Raw genomic sequence first — 19,693 nt, 5'->3', positions numbered from 1 at the left:
GTAATTTCTTAAACTACTGCAACTTGATCTGCAAGAGTAAATAAATTTATACTATAAAACAGAGAATAAAGTCAGAAAAGACAGGAAAAGAAGTTAAATTTTTATATGAACAGTGAAAATTATGTAGATGAGTTAGTAGCATAGGTACAGGAGAAGCAGATGCTAAGGTGGTATGAGCTGAAATTTCATTGACTAAAAATTCATTTTAAAGGAACCTATTGAACATTTACGCAACACAGAGACTGTCCAAGACAATCCTAGATTCTGCAAAGGCAGAATTACCAAAGACTATGCTATGTGGCATACTCTATATTCTCTTTTCTTCTGAAAGGTTCTGAGCTGAAGGCATATATCTTTATGTACCTGTAAGTCATACTTTTCTGTTTCCATCCTGCAGTGCGTTTGAGGTTGTTAACAGTCTTGGGGGGAGAATATATTGTTGTTTAGAAACTATGTTGAAAAACAAAATATTCTTTTCCAGCCCCAAACAAATTCATATGTCACTTCAAGGGTGTTGATATCTCAGAACACTTCGTTTATGCATGAACAAAGTGGATTTAGAATGATACAGAGCTGCTTTCAGCTCGTTCTCTAGGAGATGTATTAAATGTTGTCACATATCAAAGAGCAGATATTCCTGAAAAACTCTCCCCCCCACACCCAAAGGAAGCAAAAGAAATCAGTACTATAATGGAAGTGAATGAGAAATATCTGGCATGGAGATTATTCGCCAATATGGTAGGCAGTTGGAGAACTGAGACCGTTACAAGTTCACCCTTGTTGCTAGGAAAAATCTTTTAGCTTTAGTTCTGGATTGAAAACTTTGGATATTCAGCTGATGTCTTTCTGTGTTGGGATTTGTCCACTGCTCTTATGCATTTAGACACACAATCCAAAATTCAGTGAGTTGAATAGTAGTATTTTTGTTTATTTCTAAAGATTAGGTCAGTTCTTGCCCTTCTAAAGAAAGGGACTGTTGTATTAGTGTCTGTAGCTGTGTTAGATGGAATTTCAACCTGAAGTTCACCAGACCCCCCATTTAGATCAGATTTTCTTGCCCATGTAAATTTCTGTATTTAAAAATACCCAGCTTTCCTTACTGTTAAGAAGTATTACATAATTCTGTCAGTGTAAAATTTGGGGGAGAATTAAGACAAGTGTTTTTGGTTTCCCAACTCTGAGTGAGAAGTATAAAAAAGTGGTTCTCAGCAGATGGCTGCTTGCAAATTTCTTACCTACCTCTTTCTTTGGAGACAAGAGGAAGAAATCAAGGACAGTATGGCAGCAGGTTCAAAGAAAGATTTTTCTTGAGGAGCAAAGGAAAATCTCATGGTGGAAAAAGTGTTCTTTATTTGTACTTATTAATTTGTTCATTCATTCTGATCCAGTTCTAAGATTCTTACCTCAGTGTTTAGTAAGAAGCTTTAAGTAAAAATGTGTGAGAGATTTTATAAAGAATTGTTAAGTAAAATACCATTTTACTAATTTGGGTTTTGCAACAGTTCAGGTTATTTGTTAAGGGAAAGATCCTCTTTCCATCATTTTAAGAACACAATATTCTGTAATTTTTTAAGAGTTTCTTTCTTTTCATTTTTCCAGCTACACTTGGTCTTCTACACGAATATTCATTAGTCATTCTGGAGATGGACTTGCTGTTTGGAACCTACCTCTTGGCAGTCTTATTAGCCTGTATTATATTTCAATCTGGTGCACAGGAGAAGAATTACACAGTACGGGAAGAACTGCCTGAAAATGTCCTGATTGGCAATTTGCTCAAGGATCTTAACTTAACACTGGACCCAGATGTGCCCCTTTCCTCACCGCTTCAGTTCAAGCTTGTGTACAAGACTGGGGATGTACCATTAGTTCGGGTGGAGGAAAACACTGGTGAGATATTCACTACTGCAAACCGCATAGACCGGGAGAAACTGTGTTCTGGCATCTTTAGTGAGAACCGCTGCTTTTATGAGGTGGAGGTTGCTGTTTTGCCTGATGAAGTCTTCAGATTGGTCAAGATCAGATTCCTAATAGAGGATATAAATGACAATGCACCTCTCTTCCCCTCAACAGTTATTAACATATCTATCCCTGAAAACACAGCGATTAATTCTCGCTATTCTGTTCCCTCTGCCATCGACCCTGACATTGGTGTGAATGGTATTCAGCATTATGAACTCCTTAAGGTGGGTTTCTTCCATTCTTCTATGTTTCTGTGTGTCTTTGTGTTACTGCCAACCCACAAATGTTGCCAGTCCTCACCAGCCCATTAAAAATAGGAAGCTGTGCACCATAGTAGTGGTACACTGTAAATACCTGTCCTGAAATCTTAACCTATACACCAGAGTGCGTTACAGTATATCATATCTTCACTTTGTGGAAGCTGCTTATATATGTATATGTCTGTCTCTGTAACAGTATGATGGAACATGCGTGTCTGTAGATACCTGTCCTGAAATGTTAGCCTATACACCAGGGTGCATTACAGGATATCATACCTTCACTTTGTGGAAAGCTGCTTATATATGTATATGTCTGTCTCTGTAACAGTATGATGAAACATGCATGTCTGCATTAACTCTCCACCAGCACTCCAAGTGATATACACTTGAGCTAACAGTCTTTTTGGACCATTAAGATGTCTCACCACCAACAACATGACAGACTTCAGTATAAAAATATTTTGCTGGGGGTCGATGTCTCCCTATTGCATGACTGTTAGATTTGAGCAGTAAAACTTAGCCCAGATGATTGTGATGTGATGCCTATTACAGAGAAATGATGAAATGGAAAGATGTCCTCTTTTCTGTTCTGGAATAGCTCATCTGTGTACTGATACTGATGAACTATTTCAGAACAGAAGAGAGTCCATTTGTTGAAGGAATTCTGTAAAGTTTTGGCAGATATAAACTGAGAGACAGTCAAAGAGATGCACTATTGCAATGATAGCAATGCCAATGGCTTTGTAAGAAGCAGGTATTTCATATTTYGGCTTCTCTTACCCTCTCTAGCAAATGACAAGGAAAGCATGCAGTTAGCGAAGAAAGGAATAACATGTAAATGTGAAAATAGCAGAAAAAGGTGTGTAAGAGACAATTGGTTATAGATAGAAARTGATTTGACATTGATAATGTGATTCCTAAGTAAAGGATTACTTTCATTTGATTCTCTTAAGCAGAGAGTTTAGAACAAGGAAGAAATGCATCCTAAAACTGTTAGATTAGTGTATGAGAGGCTGAAAACRCCTTCACTTCTTTTGTTTGCTGAGCAGACAAACTATCTAATAGTCTCCTGCTCCAAACCATTTGACATCTACATCATTGACTGCAAGAATACGTAATATATACAGGCCAATATGACTTGATTGGCTTAATAACTAATATACACTGATATCAGTGCTTACTAGCAATCTAGTCAAAATAAAATTCTGCCTCATTTCAGCTCTTTTAAATTTCTTGCTGCCTCAGTCACTTGCAGAGGAGTGGTTRCTAAATAGTGACAAAGAGATGAAAATAGGAGGTGGTGTTATAATAAGCTTTTTAAAAGCTTATTAATTCTTAGGTTGCATTTAGAGTAAACAGACCTATGTGTTGTTTTAGACAGTGGAATGTCCAGCAGGATGCAAAGTGATCTTTATTTGACATTTTAACTAAGAATCTGGGGAACGGATAACAGGATACTAAATAGATAATAATAATAATAATAGCAGAAAATAATAAGAGCAGAAAAACACATATTAAAAAAAAACCTAGGGCTACAGACACCAGGTGGTAAAATAATATACCATCTAAATAGGGAAATGTTAGATAATATGTCCAAGGGAAATAGGCTGTTATTCTAGGAAAAGGAGAAATATGGGAGAACAGCAAAATCAGGAGTCCCTGGGGACTGAGCGAGCAACACTTCAGATAACTCGCAAAACAAAACTGCTGTTGTGGTGTATTTTTGGACTATATGTTCAGAAACATCATGTAACAGATCAGCAAAGTGATAGAATATCTGTACCACAAAAGCAAGAGCTCGTCTGAAATACAAACTACAACTCTGTATATCTCCTTACCTAAAGTAAGGCAGAGGAAATAAGGCCTTGTCTAAAGATCTAATGTGATATGAGATGATCTAGCAAAGAGAAATTTAATTTGCTATTTTAATAAAATAATTAAAGAAAATCATTATAAATTTATTCTGGTGTCCCTGAAAAACTGCTCTTCCCAAATAATAGGAAGGTTGTTTGTAGGTGATGGGGATAAACAAGAGTTATGGCCTGAAATTTGTGAATTCCTGTGCCAGATTTGCCACAGCCAAAATAATTCATAAAATCATATCCCAGTAGACTGGTCTCCTACACAAATTAGTTGCATTGTTCTCTTGCATGCCTGTTAGGTATTTTTTGAGTTATGCATTCGCTTTCTTTAACAGAGCCACCAATTTCACGTAGCTTGGAAAGTATCTGTAAGTCCAAGAAGCAATTTACAGCAACCAACAGCACCATTTGGAATAGCGGCATCCACATGTTATTCCACTCAGGTCTCAGTATTTTTTACAATGTTAATTCCAAAAGTGAATAAGAAAAGTAAGAATAAGAAGGAGGAAAAAAAGTGGTGGTAATGAAGGTTTCTGGTGAGCAGTAGAAATCCTGACTCAGAACACTTGAGTGTATGAAACTCTTTTGATGAATTATACATAAACTATTTCAGGAAAAAAAAAAAGCTGCTTCTTCAGCAAGTAAAGATACAAGCTATGATTGTAACTGTTACTTGGATGGATCTTGTTCACTTTGGGGGAGAGGATCTGGGAGGTTTCAGAGAGGGTGAAGTCCAACTGATCGTAGTTCTGAGTCCAGGTAGACATGAGGTTAAAATAAATAAAAATATATATGTATGTAAAAGCTTCAGTAAGCTTTTCAGAACACAGGAAGAGTGCAAAAATGCATTTTTCTGTGCTCCATTTTCTCAGGTAGTTGTCACATTGCCATGTGGCTGTGCTGCAAAATGGGAAAGAATTAGCGAGAGCCATTTTGTTAGCTGTCAGCTACCTATGAAATTCATTTTATTAATAGTCAAATCATCTGGCATTACTTCTCGTTTAAGGAAAGAGATGACTGGATATTTCACAAAAATATATCCAAATACTCAGCATTAATTCCTTTAGTGATGTGATCCTCAAAAATAATCTTTTCTACTCTCAATATTCTCATGTAATGTTGGGGGCCGCTGTGATATCAGTTCACCAATGGGTAGAATTTTTTTTTTCGCAACTTGAGCCATCTGAGCTACAGGCTTCAAATTTTTGCAACCAAATATATGGGTATGTGTGTGTATATTGCCTTGGGGAATTAGAGATTTCTGTGATGGGAATATTTAGAAGACTGATAAATTGGGCCAATTTTAAACTTTAAAACAAGACTTTACTAAGTTCATTTGTTAACAGCATATTTCATGATAATAGTTGGTTCTCACACATTATCAGTTATTATCACTAAATATTGCAAAACTCTTAGTCTTCAACAATCATCCTAAATTATCTGTGAATATAGAGTGCCACAGAGCTGATGTCCTGTAGTGAGCACTGATGGGTAAGGTCTTTGAGCTTCGTTGCTAGGAGCAATGTGGTCAGTCTTGAGAGCTCTTTAATGACAAGTGGAAACTGAAGTGAAGTTGTCTTCTTTCTTCTCTGTCTTTCCTTGATCATCCTTAGTGTTTTATGTTTCTCTTTCTGCCTCCCAAAAAGGAGACCCATCTTGTCCCTATGCTGCTTATCTCGTTCTTGGTTTTGCCAGTCCTGCTTCTTGTATATTACGTAGGATGCCCTGTCTGTTTGCTGCTTTATGCTTATTTTGTTCTTTATTCTTCTGTCACTTGGTTGCCTCTTATGTGCAGCTACATAGGTCTCCAGGTCTTTGCCTCTTTGAGGTGGGCAGTCACACTGCATATAGTCTTACATAAAATGCTTACRTGTTGTGCCTGGCTGTGCCATTACAGTGTTAAATACTGCTGTTGGTTACACTGTTTTAGTATATTTATATTTAAATATACATAAACAATTATATATTATACATATATAAATATAAAATATTTATAAATATGTGTGTGTGCATATATTTATATATATTCAAGGCAAACTAGTATTAAGTATAACCTGATTAATACACTTATAATTTACAGGTGTCAGAGGCTTCTGCTATGACTATAAGGTTTTCATGTGAAGCATTTCTTCATTCTTCTGTTAGATGTTAATAAGGGGATCTGTTCCAGAGCAGTTTTTGAACAGAATTCCAACTCAGAGCACTGTAATGGAGAGTCACGCTTATACACCCAAATAAATTCATCTGAATGCCTGTTCTAAACTGAAATCTTTTTATTGATCTTTCAGTATTTCTTGTCAACCAGGCACCTTGCATACCTGCAATTATACCCTGCTAGCAGTGGACTAGAGTGAAAGCATGACTGTGCTCTTACGGGAGCAGGGAATTCTCTTAAGAATTAGAGTAATCCTACAGGCCTGTGTGCTAATAGGTGGTTGTTTTAACATGTAACAGGATTGGTGTTATTACTATAGTTTCATTACTCTTACCTATTACTGTAATATTCCTGTATTTACCTATCATCAGAAGCAGCTGATAGATTCCTTGTAGAATAATACTATAATCTTTTTGTAACTGTCAGTTAATACCTCTGTATTCTGACAAAATAGATTCTTACTCAGACTCACAACACGCCAGTTTTGCATCTGATGAGAAAGGTTACCTCTTGCTACTGTAAATCATCTCTTGTGATGTCTTTCAGTATAAGTCTTCCCTTTCCTTCTGATGCGGTTTATCAATTCCACAACCCATACAAGAGGGAGATCACAATCAGATTTTTAACCTGCTCTTGCAACTAGGTTATTTCTGAGCCAAGCAGGACTTTTGGATCAAGTAACTGATATCACTGCTTCTCTGTGAATATCATCAATGGAAGGAAATGTGTTTTATGCTAAAATAAAGCCAAGAAGGTAGTTAAACCAAAATTATAGAGTGAGATTGCATTTGTAGTTAAATCAAAACCGGAAAGTCAGATTTATGAAATTACTGTTGATAATCACTTCATAAGCAATGAAACAAATTGGTTAGTCGGTGGGAATCATCAACAGTGGAAGAGGACAAACAACCTTTCTATGGACTGTTTCTATTTTAAAGTTATGCCACTGTCTGGAGTAGTTCAGTATTACCATTATGTTAGAGAGGAGGGATGGCTGATGTCCATGCAAACACAGTGCACAATGACACAGACAGAACTTGTGGAGGCCTACCCGCTCTGGAACTCATTTTATAACTAAATTTATATTATCTTAACCGAGGTGCWCACCAGATTTTCTATGGTGTCCAAGCATCAGCTGCTTAAACCTACAGTTTGTTTGTTTGTTTAGGTGTTTTTTTTTTTTCCAATGCTTTCATTCCTTTAAGTGGAAGCTGAAGAAGTGACTCCAGTTTGGAACCATCTGAAACAGGAAGGTACAGCTCCCCAGAGAAACCCCTTGGCTTGTGACCCTCACTTTTACTCTCAAACCATGCTTGAACGAGAGAGCATGCCACAGGTGAAGATACTGCTCCTGAAATTCATGTGGATGATTCTTCTGCGTAGGTTCCAGCAGCATGAGAGGACAATGTAGTAGTATCCTATCCCTTTAAATAGGTCATAGAAAGCTGGGGTTGTTGTTACCAACATCCACCTTCCGTGAAAAAACTGTCAACACTGAGCTCTTTTCACTTGTAAACAGACATTCATTAATATTGTTGGGTCTTATTGAAAATTAGTTTGACACTTAATAGGATTATTTAGGTTGCAAATTCTTACTTTCATGTGTCAAAAACCCTTTGTAAATATATTGTAACCCACTAATACCAAAGTGTTATACACTTTATTTTTATATATATATATATATATATATATATAAATTATCAACCTTTTCTGTTTAGTAATTCATTGTGTAAAGGATGTATGGCTGAAATGTTAAAACTATTCAAAATCCCTAGAATTTTCATTTTACAGACTTGTATATATCCAGGAGTGTGTGTGTTTGAGATAGGAAGTTTTCTTGATTTGCTAATACAGCAATCACAATAGATTATTTAATTTTAGTTTTTTGTCATAAGGTAAAATCTGATTCATCAGTGATCTCCCCCCTCTCCCCCCCCAAAAAAAAAAAAGATTCACTGACACTAAAACAAAAATCAGTTATATACTTGTATATTGATGGCCCTGGTAGTAATAGTACTTAGGCATTTGAACCTAAAACTGAGAAATACTGGTTTTGTTAAAATCAAATCTTGGGTTTGGCAGTGCTTATGTACAAGGTGAAAATAACATGTGACTAAAAAAAACATTTGACTACTCCCTCCCCCTGAGATGTAGTTTAGAATAAAACTATGAGTGTTTGATTGCATGGAGCCGGGGGAAGGGGGGCATTTGAGTACCTTAATTGAATTAGCCAAGGATTTATCCAGCCTAACTTTACAGGACAGGTTAACTTTCACCTCCATTGTAATGGCTCATATGAATTATACTTAATATATTTGCAGAACAGTACATCTTCTCAGCTGTTCCTCATGCCAGCATACATGGGGAAGCTAAGAGATTTAGGAACTTTAAAGTAGATTTAGGAGATGCTGCTCTGGAGGTGCACTTCAGCCAAGCTCTGAGGCCACCTTCCAGTATGTGGAATTTAATAAATATGAATTTGTACATGTTGTCTTTCTGAGGTATCTTTTAACTGCCCTTCAGTAGGGAGAGGTTTTCTAGGACAGACAGGTGTGTCTTTTGCATGATGTTGAGCAGTTTTTTTGCTAAATCCACAATGGTGGTGGGGAATAGGTCAGAACTGAAACATCTTTCCCTGTCAGTGCTAAAAGGTTAATGTATTTGCCTAATGTTATAACATAGCCTCCTTTTTTTTTCACTTGGGAAGTATCTTCTCCCTGCCTTTTCCACAGACACATGTGGTTAATTGCCATCTGAACTGACAAAAATTCTGAGTCCCTTGAACATTCATGAATACTATCTACTGAGCTTGCGGACTTCAAAACAGACCTTGTTCATATAAACCTGTCCTATCCCCTTTTATATTCGTTTGTAGAAGCTAAAGTGCCATTGCATGTTTCTGTTCGCTGTTGGTGCACTGACCTTCCAAGTACTTTAGGATTTTTGGTTCTGTTTAATTTATTTTACTCATGAAGTAGTCATGTGCGGTGCAATTGGGCTAGACTGGAAAGTTGCAGTCTTGGGCTAGAGGGAATTTCAGCTTCTCCCCCCGCCAAGTCAATTCTTTGAAAAAATTGAGCTTCAAAATGCTAAAACTATTCACAAATTCATAACACTCTCTCAAATATATGATTCAATTGAGTTTTTTTGTACTGTTTGATAGAGTTTCAGATGTCAGCTCTGTAAAGCTGTGATTAGGGAAAGAGCCTTTTTGTTTTTTGGAAGCCTGAGATCAGTTGGTTTCAGTGAAGTAATAAGTTCTGGGATGCAGTGATCTTAGACTTAACCTTGTAAGTAAATGCTCTTTACTCTAGAAATCAGTTACTGAAAAGTAAATATATTTTTAGAACTTAAAGATTTTCCTTTTCCTCGAGCTTCTGTTTAATAAATAGAGTTAGAGCTGATACTAATTTTATTTCTTAACTTGTTCTATGCAAAACCCCTCCCTGCATGCCCACCCCCAAATATTTGTCTTATTTTTGCATGTATACTGACATAAATTATTGGGTATATTTCATACCCTGATACCTTCCCATAAAAGAAACTTGTAGTGGGCTTATCCAAATGCTGATAAATTAGGTGTCAGCTCTGCACTGCAAGTTTTTGATAAATGCTTTAAAAAAGGGATGGGTTCAGTGACTTAGGACAGGATATATTTAGGTAACCCCAGTTATGTTGTTCCTGAGAGAAAAGAAAGGGGGGGGAAAAAGCTATTAGTATTGCATATTGTAAAGATACTTAATGTTAAATAAACCCTAATATCAAAGATGCACAGAATAGTCCTGTTATCTTATGTTATAAAAGTTATGTTGAAATAAAAAGAAATAATTCAAATAGTGGAATAGTGTTTGCCCAGCTTTCAGTTCATATGAAAATAATTGGCTACCTACCACTATTTCTCTTGCCTGGATCAGGTAGTTTTGTCTGGGTGGATAAAAACACATCAACTCAAATAAGCTATAAAATGAGACACAGAAACTTGCAGGATGATGCCCTATGAATGCTAAGTGACTTCTTATTTTTTTGAAAAATTCTGCTGCAAATGTATAAAAGCACCAAATAACTTTCATTTTAATATTATTTTCTATTAGTAATCACAGAAAAACTTAGAAGATGGGCTGAGGGAGGAATTGTAAATAGGTGTAGGTAAAATCTTTGTCCCTTAGGTATGTCATTATCCTTGCAAGCCTAGTGAAATATATTTGCTTCTCATTGTTTTTCAATTACTTAACTTCAGGAACATTGGAAAATTAAAAAAAAAATTGTCTCTATGCTTTGTTATGGCTTCCTTATTCACCTCAAAATCATTCCACATCATCTTTGCATCATAAGAATATTTTAATTTGTTTATGATATAGTTCAACATCTGTCATTTTAGGGCTTTTTTCCCCACCCTCTCCCAATTAACCCCTTTTTCTTATTAACTGAAAAATCAAAAAGAATATGATCCTTCTGAAGAGGTTTTGAAATAGAATAAAAATATTCTTTATACAGATAGTAATTTGTCTAGAGAGATCTGGACAGATAAGGGATCATTTATGAACAGATTAATTCTGAAACACTCACAGAATTTTATTCTTAAAGGGGAAAATATATCTGATTTGTGTCCTCATAGCTGTGAATTAGTGCTTCTAAGTAGATTAAAAACTCTACCACTGACTGGTGGTAGTTTGCATTCAGTGACTCAAGAGTCGAGGTATTTGCTTCTTGTTGGTTGATACAAGGGTCCTTTAGGGTGGTTTATGGCATCCTTACTGTAAAACTGTCAGGTTCCATTATCCTAACGTCCCTTTAGGGGGTTGACTGAAGACTGGAGGAGAAAGTCTTGCTTCCAGGCACGGAAAGTTCAGTGAGTTAGGATGAGGGACAAGTTGTTGCATCTTTCTGCATTCAACGCTCTGGTTTTCACACTAGCTGTCACGAAGCAATGATGTATGACTTAGCATGTCTCTGTGTGGAAAGGGTGATAGACTTAAGCTGGAAGGCACAAATCTGTCAAATGGACATCTTCAGTTCATCTACCTTATACGAATATTATCTTTTGCTGATGTCCAGACAGATCAGTATGTTAGTTAACACAGATATGGTGATGCTTTCTGAGCATAACGGACTAAGGATTTGTTTACACAGTCCACTTGAAACCAAATACATAAGCCACAGTTAAAAATCAGCTCTGCCTTCTTGAGACACCTTCCCCGAATGCATTGAGTAAAAACTTCAGTTTCATCTATGTGGAAAGACATCACCAATTGCAAAATCTCTAATATTCTCTCCAATAAATCACAATAAAAGCAGTAACGAAAAAACTGTGTGTCTCTATAAAATTATAGTTTAGTTTGCATCTATGTGCAAAAGTGTATGTATTGATAGTGTTTAAAAAGTCTTGAACTGCATTTGCACAGTATTGACGTTGAAATTGCAAATGCAGTGTTAAAATCACAAGAAGTATGGGTTATTGTTACGCAGTTACGTTGAACTATTCTCATCTGAATGGTGAATGTTTATGTTTGTGTTTAACCTAGAACAGCAGTGTAGTACACTTCTGAGGAAAATGTGTAAAAAACCGCTGTCGTGTTCAAAATCAGTAAATTCATGTTTCATGTTGAACTGACATTTTCCAAACTTGGCTTGTGGTTTTTTGTTTGTTTGTTTGTTTTTAAATAAATACTAGGTTGCCAAAATTTCTAATTTCAGCAATATCTGAATTGATTACAGATATAAAATCTGTGGCAGAAATAGTGTTTTTCATGTCCTTTGTGTTTTCAAGTAAGCCCACTCATTAACTGTACTTTCTGAAGGTCTTTAAAGGTTTCAAACAAGCAAGTAAAGTGAAAACTCTTTTTTTTTTGGGGGGGGGGGCTATTACATATAGGTTTAGATGCTGGGGATGATTACCTGGAGAATAGATGTTTTTAAAATGTGCTTTCTTTGATTTGGGACAGCCAGATCTTATAACCTATTTAGACGGGAAAAAAACAAACCAGTATCACTGGGAAGATCTCTCTGAAAGTTAGAATTGAAGCCACAATTGAGGTTTACCAGTTGCCTGATCAAGGCTTCATTTGACTTCAGGAGAAGCTGCACCGAGTCTTTAATTTTTGCTTATGTTATGTTTGCCATGAAATTTTCCTCAGTCTCAGAGGGTAAGCAACTATTCTTTTTATCTGATGTGACTTTCTGTTTTTTCTTTTCTACACGATACAAGCAGAAAACAACTGGTGTTAACTGGACATCAGTATAGAGTATGCTGTTGTTGCAATTGCATGTGCAGTTCTTGCTTGTAGATATTTCACTGCTTGAAATACTAACTTGAGTTAGGATAGCAGAAATGTGCCCTGCGTCTCAGTGTATTTCAGACTTTTCCTGGGGCATATATTTAAACATATAGGTAGGTAAAACATAAATTGAAATTTTAAATGTTACCTGCTATGATTAGCTTTCCTCATGACAGTCTAAGTTAATTCTTTTTCTAGAAAAATCAATACTTCCACAATATGAAATGAAATAAACTTACCAGTGCTTTTTGAGGAGTGTTTTTCTTTTTTAGAAAAGCAGATCCTGATGACTGTTTAACCCATCAAACAGAATTACTTTTTTTTTTTTTTTTTTTCCAAATCAGAACAGTGTTGCAAATCGTATATAAAGGTGAAGCCAAAATTTGCCATGAAGATATCCTGGTGCAGACAAAGAAAACCACATCATGCTTTGCTGATGTATTGAGCTAAGGACCATTTCATGCCTTACAGTGTAATGAAAAGTGCAAGCATAGATAGGAATGAGGAATTCAGCTGATCTCTATTAAGATGTTTCTGTGACTTGTTGATGACTTTCAAACAACTATCTACAAGTGTTTCAAAGGCCTCAGATTTCATCATGTTTCCATTTGCCTTCATAGTTACCTAACCTGTGCGTTATTTCAGTGAGTAGTAGTTGTTTGTTCATTTATGATTGTGGTATTTTACCACAATGAGTTATTAACAGTTTTTGATACTGGTAACAGCTTTAGTATGTTGTGCTGCAATGTGTTACTGGGGTTTTTCACTTACAGGTTAAGTCTGAGAATCCCCATGCAGTTATCAGTTGCCATTTCATGAATAACTGTCTTTCCCATTGCAGTTATTGGTAGCTCCTTAAGCAGGTAACTGCTTAATACACGGTCCAGGTGTAGTATTTGTAGCTCTTTCACTAATAACTGTTTGTCTTCCCTTTTTTTGAAGCTACCAAAGCTAACAGTGAAATGGATCTGTAGCTAGCTGAACATGTCTTGATCTTGCAGCTGTCCAAGGAGTGAGGTGTAAGCCTCTTCCTGAAAGCTTAATTTCTGTCTATGAAAAGGACACCTGATTTCTTTCTGTCTTTCTCACTTTCCTGTGCTGCTTGAAAATTCATCCCTCCTATCTTTTTGTATAAATCAGGCCCTCCCCAAATACTTAGAGGTCAAATATGGCTTACAGGTTTCCAGCTGTAGTCTTTCCCCAAAACTGGTAGGTGAGAACAGTTCTAACAGATTGCTTCTTCTGGAAGCTTTTTCTCAGATCCAGTAGAAGAAATCATTATGGCTTAGACAATATATATGTATTTTTAGCAGTTTTATAAATGGGACATATTTTATTCTGGCAGCTTGCTAACAATGCACTTAGGACAAATTATACTGCAGCCATAATCTTTACTACTGTCTCAAAACTTACAATACTTTAAAGACTGTTCATGGTTTGTATGTCACAGAGGAAAGAACAAGCACCTTTTCAAAATACGCTCAGAGTTTGCTCCATTGTGCTACTACATTACTTTTGTATGTTCAGTGTCAATATCTGTGAATTAAGCTGTTTCTCTTTGGTGGTATTTTATCTTTAAAGACTGACCTCACATAGATTTCTGAATTTCGGACCGTTTATTAGTCAGTTATGTTAGTGAGATTGACTTTTTTTGTCCTGATGTAGTAGTCATTACCAGTGTATTCAGTGGTTATTATTCTGTCGTTTTCTTTCTTTAAAAATTTGCTGCTAACCTCATTAGTTACTCAGTAAGAACCTTATTACTAAAGAAGTCAACAACTACCATGATCCATTCATGAAACATTTGAATTTCATTAATTTTTTCTCGCCATCGTTACCACAGGTTCTAAAACAAAAACTAACTAATYGGTCTGTATTGCTGCAAAAGCTTATTGCTAGGGAGTCGAAGTTCTTTGAAACCATAAAACTAGTTTCAGAATATTTGTGTGAGGATTATTTTCCATTTCCTAAAGTTATTCTAATGGAAGCAGTAATACAACTTTTATTTATATTTTGGATGTCTATCATGAGAAACCTAGAATGATGTTTTTGGCAGGCTGCATTCACATCTCAAAGTTATTCCATATTATTATTATTATTCCACATTCCAAGTTATTTCACGAGTATTTGCCTTTTCACACATACATATGAGATGATTAAAAAGTTGCTAACAAAGAAAAATTTCAGCAAAGAAAGAGCAGAAGTAAAGGAGAAAGATAATATTCACAAAACTTCCAGATTTCTCTCTTGTCCCAACTTGCTTTTCCATGACCTCTGTTTTTTGAGGGGAGAAGGATTTTTAATTTTTAAAATATGTTTTGAAAACAGTAGAATTTCCATTCTTCCTGGATTTTTTTTTCATAAAATATATAATTAAAATAATAAAGACACTTATAGAGTAATAATATGCTTTTGTTTTTACTTCTGCTTTTTAACATTGGATGTTATTGATAGACAAATAGTCTTTGCTGTTTTACCCATAATACACAGTATGTAATATTTTTCTTCCTTAAGAAAAGAAAGCATGGGGAGAAGAGAAGGGTAAGTCCAAAACTGCATTCTTTTAGCTATTAAAGAACAGATTTAAATCCAGTGTCAACTATGGATYGTGGCACTTGACTGCATTAGTATGGTTATTTTTATTTCTGAAAGAAAGGTTTATTACAAAGTAATTTATATTCCCTAGTCTAAAAATATAATTGGTTTGAACACTTAGGTCCTATAGAGCTTTTGAAGCTGGGATATGTAGCAAAGAGCATTTCAGACAATTTTAAAGAAACAAAAAGAAACATTGGTAGAAGGAATGAATTCTGAGTCATCAGCTGTCAGTATTGAAATACATTTTTCTCACATTGTGCTATAATTGCTGGCTCTATTAATGTGGTGTGTATTATTGCTTTGGTTGTTGCTGATGTTCCAAAGTCAAATTATTGTAATTTTTTTTTCTCTTTGCCTTATCAAGCAAATTGTCTTTTTTTCTTCTTCTTCTTCTTTTGAGTCAGGATGTTCCTCTGTGCTTTTCAGAATGGGATATTATATGGCTTTTTCACTTTGAGATTACTTTTTTTCCTCACTTTTAGCCCCAGCAATATAATTTTCATCCTCATTTCCCTTAGGGACTTTTCCAACCTATTTGTTGTAGTACATTTAAAGGTATAAACAGAATAGTATTTTCTGTTTTGTTTCCCATTCTGTTTCCCATGTAATCTCAAAAATAGTATTCTGGAATTATACATAAGTATTTTCCATTAGTGAATTGACTTTTGTGTAAAATGCCAGCACCAAGTGTGAATACCGTAATTCCAAAGTCGGTCTTCAAAACAGACCAGGAATGATTGATAGAACTTTTCTTCTTTGCATCAGTTTCACACCATCTGTTGTTTCACAGAAATGAAATATTTGTTCAAGATAAATATCCAGGATGCTTTGTTCATAAAATATCAGAACATGAATCTGTTTCTTGTAGTATATGGACTACCTAGTTTTCTGTTAGAATTTATATTAATTTTATGGATTTTTAACCTCTGTAGTAGTCCAATAGTTGTTTCATACGCATAAAAATTACAATACAAATAATTTAAGCCATGAACTGTCAACATCATCCAGAATTCTTGGCAAATATATTGAATGCTCAGTTGGACCTTTTAATGGTTTTGGTTTGGTAGATTCAATTATTTACATCATGTTCTTTTTAGCATATGAAGCCTAAGCTTCTCATTGAATCAGGTCATCATCCCCTGAGGCTACCTTCTTATGATCATTTTCCTATTTCTAACCTGGATGTGGCTGAGAGATGCAGTCTTTGTTAGCAAGTGTATCAAAGTAAGATCAGTTCTATGGGAGTTGTGATATATCTTTAACTTGAGGTTACTGTCTTAGTGGAGTAGTTATGAGAAATCTAGGGGACGTTCTTGGTTCTAATTCATTAGTAGGGCCTCATTGGTGTTTGGTGGTTGTGATAATGTTGGCTGCCCAAAAGGTGTTGCTATTTTCCACTAAGGAAAGGAAAGCAGCGAGTCAGGTTTTTTGCATACATATTATGAAGGAATTTTTTTGCACCATGCACCATTTACCTTTTGTATCACTGCACTATGTATAGTGTAAATTGGGAGCATCCGTTTTAGGACACTGATTGAACTGACCTCAAGAAAGAACTTTGAGAGGATCCAGTCCTGGGAGAGCTTGCTTTTTGTCTCACTTGAGTTATGTGAGTCATTGGTAGGCAGAACTAGAAATCTAATTGGAATTGAGGGTTTTTTGTTTATAGAAAGGAATATATTATTGAATATGTTCACTTATAAAATTGTATATCAAATGTGCTTTTAATCTTAAGATTTTTGGACCCAAACAATGCACAGGGAAGGAGCTTTTGGGAATGTGACTGCTAAATAGAAAGTCATGACTGTTTATTTCATGAATCTTCCAATACATTCAAATAGCATAAGATTTCTTTTCAGAATTGGCTTTGAGTTTCTTCCTTTTATCTCTTCTGGTTTTGTTCTACTGATTCAGATAAGTAGGAGTCAGAAATACTGGAGGAGGAAGGAGGCAGCTTGGCTTCCTGATAAATCCAGCATCAGAAAATAAATTTTTGGTCTGTCCCTAGCATTCCCTGATCAACATGGTAAACAGACTTTTATTTAATCAGTTTTAGAATCCAATCTCTACAGTATCTCTAGTACTATTTTTAGTACTTACTGGCACGCTGTGCATCTTCTGAGTGACTGTGCCAGATTTATTACTCTGAAAATGCAGTGTTATTTGTTATCTTCCAATATGTAGTGAAGTGGCATCTTGCACTTGCATATGTCGCATACTTTTACAGTTTAATATAGTAGCTCAGCGTTATTTTCTCAGAATAATGCAAAAAGGATAAGTTTTTATTATTTGGAAAAGCATTTTTTTCAAAGCAGAAATGATCCTCTGGGGTAGTTAAATGCTTAACACAAACTTTCTCTTCTTTGAGTTTTACAAAACCCTGCAAGAATAAAGGTCTGAGAAAGGCTTACTGTTGTGTTCATTTCAGCAGTATTTGCCCCTAGGCCTACGGCCCTGAAAGTTATTTGTGAATGTTGACAGAATTACTACTGAAAATGAAAGAACTCTATTATATGAGATTATTACTCATTCTATTATGTTTTTGCCTGTGTGAATTGTAAATTTTCTGCATTAAGACTGTATTTTTAATGGCAAAATTCGTAAGAGTGATACAGTGATGCTGAAGTATGGTTTCTGTAGAAGAAAGAATGCCCTTGTGATGTAAATCTAGAGAACTTTTTATTTTGTTCTTCTATTTTCAGTATGTTTCTGGAGACTTAAGAACCCTGAAGAGAGGGCGGAGGGGGAGGTGTGTGCGCGTGTGCACGTGTGCGTGTGCGTGTGTGTGTGTGTGTGTGAGATTCATGCCATTCAGATGAAAACCTTTGTCAACATTTTTCCTGAAAGTAAACATAAAGGGAAGATACAGTGGGTTTTGCTCATAGCTGACACAAGTTTAGAAGGGCTTTAGATCAAATAAGATAACTCTGCTAAATAACTTTCTAGTAAAACTACAGTATTAAAAGTTAGGATATGGATTTGGCTCAATAAAGTTGTCATCTGTTTAAAGAAACCATCTTTTTTCTTGAAGTATTTGTTTGGTGTGGATAAGAGTGAATCAGATAATACCAATAAGTTAATGAACATAGGTTTATAAACATTTGCACTCCTTTTAAACAGAAAACCTTTAACAGAATCTGTTTATTTATTTATTTATTTTTATTTGTCATAAGTGAAATCCATATGTGTCCATAGCCCTTGGTTTGCACTGAAATTAATGAAAGTTGAGAATCCTGGACTGTCTCTGCTTTAGGTCAAAGGAATTTTCAGAGGTCTCACTAGTTTGTATTTTCTTGCATACAAGTAGCTGCCAGATTGAATCCCCTTCTGCCTGAAAGTACTGATCTGGATATAGAGCAGGTAGCGAGCAGAAGGGTTCACACTGCTACAGCACCCAATCAGCATTCATCTAAGAACTCTAAAATGTGTGATTAGGAGCCTAAGGTATCTTGTATGGCTGTAAAAGCAAAATGGGCTTGTGATTTAGTGGCTGTTTTGAAGAGCAGTTCAGAACTGTTACCTGTTACCTCTGAAAGCACAGTAATGCTTTGGAAAGTTATCACTAAAACATGTACTTATTTCTTTCCCTTCCTTAGATATATTTAGTTCTGTCCCTATTGCTGTTCTTAACTAGGAAAGTGAGCAAATCTATAATTGTCACCTGTATTACGCTGTTATCAAAATTCACTTGTGCAATAAATTTAATTTTTTACCTGACATAAATCCTACATTTTTACTTCATTATATGTCTGTATTTTGACTCAAAGAGAACAGGACAGGTGTCTGGAGCATTATCAAGTTGTAGGAATATGGTAATTTAGGGCAAAGCTCAAACATATTTAATGTCTTAATCCATGTTTCGGGTATTGAATCATTTCCTGTTCAACAGAGTGTGTGTGAATATCTCTAAACAACTGTTAGGGTTAGGAAGGGAGGTTACTTCCCTAGTTCCCTTATCTACAGCTGTTAACCTTTCTTCTTTTGAGAAGTGTCTCTAAAAGAAGGGCTTATATTTATTAATTTTAGTTTAAGACATGAGTCATAATTGAATCGAAGTGGCTGGCTCTTTCAGACAAGCTACAAACCCTGGACAACTGGTAAAATGTCTCTATATTTCAATTTGCTGTCTATAGACAATGATAATACTGTTCATATAGCAGGAGTGTTGTGAAGATAAATTCCTTCAAGCGTTGTGGGGCAGTTAAATATTTTGCTGGAGTATATAATTGTACATTGAACCAAATTGTGCAAGACCATTCAAATGACAGCCCAGTTCCAGCTTCCAGCTTATTTTAAGCTATCATCTTGGTAGTTTTACATCACAGTAACACAGTAGTGTGGATACAACATTACTCCTATCTAGTCTATCCTAGTCTGTAGAGGTATGTAATTTTTTAATTAAAATTAAAGCTTTGTTTCTTTAAAAAAAAAAAACTGTTTCAAAAGAAGTTAAATCTCATCAAAAAAAAAAAAAAAAGGTGAACAGGATTTTGCAGACTGAACATGTAAGATGGGAAGAGATTCTCTTGAAACCGGGTGCTGTACGCAGCAGAGAATAGTTAAGTATGTGTGTGGGTACTTTCC

At 35.5% G+C, this 19,693-nt stretch overlaps 1 protein-coding gene across 1 annotated transcript in view; it reads left to right on the top strand.

Moving 5' to 3' along the window:
• Positions 1 to 1,603: 1,603 nt before the first annotated feature.
• LOC112965731 (protocadherin-11 X-linked-like) overlaps positions 1,604 to 19,693 on the top strand; it is a 341,170-nt gene continuing 323,080 nt past the window's right edge. Inside the window, exon 1 of the mRNA XM_026065031.1 lies at positions 1,604 to 2,183. Within this exon, the coding sequence (XP_025920816.1) occupies positions 1,644 to 2,183 (540 nt within the window). The 5' untranslated portion in view covers positions 1,604 to 1,643. The remainder of the gene's footprint in view (positions 2,184 to 19,693) is intronic.

This window comes from Apteryx rowi, unplaced genomic scaffold (genome assembly GCF_003343035.1).
Source record: "Apteryx rowi isolate R43461 unplaced genomic scaffold, aptRow1 scaffold_102, whole genome shotgun sequence".
In the NCBI taxonomy this organism is placed as follows: Eukaryota; Metazoa; Chordata; class Aves; order Apterygiformes; family Apterygidae; genus Apteryx; species Apteryx rowi.
The sequence above is the reverse complement of the archived record's forward strand: the minus strand, read 5'-3'. Positions and strand labels throughout refer to the sequence as shown.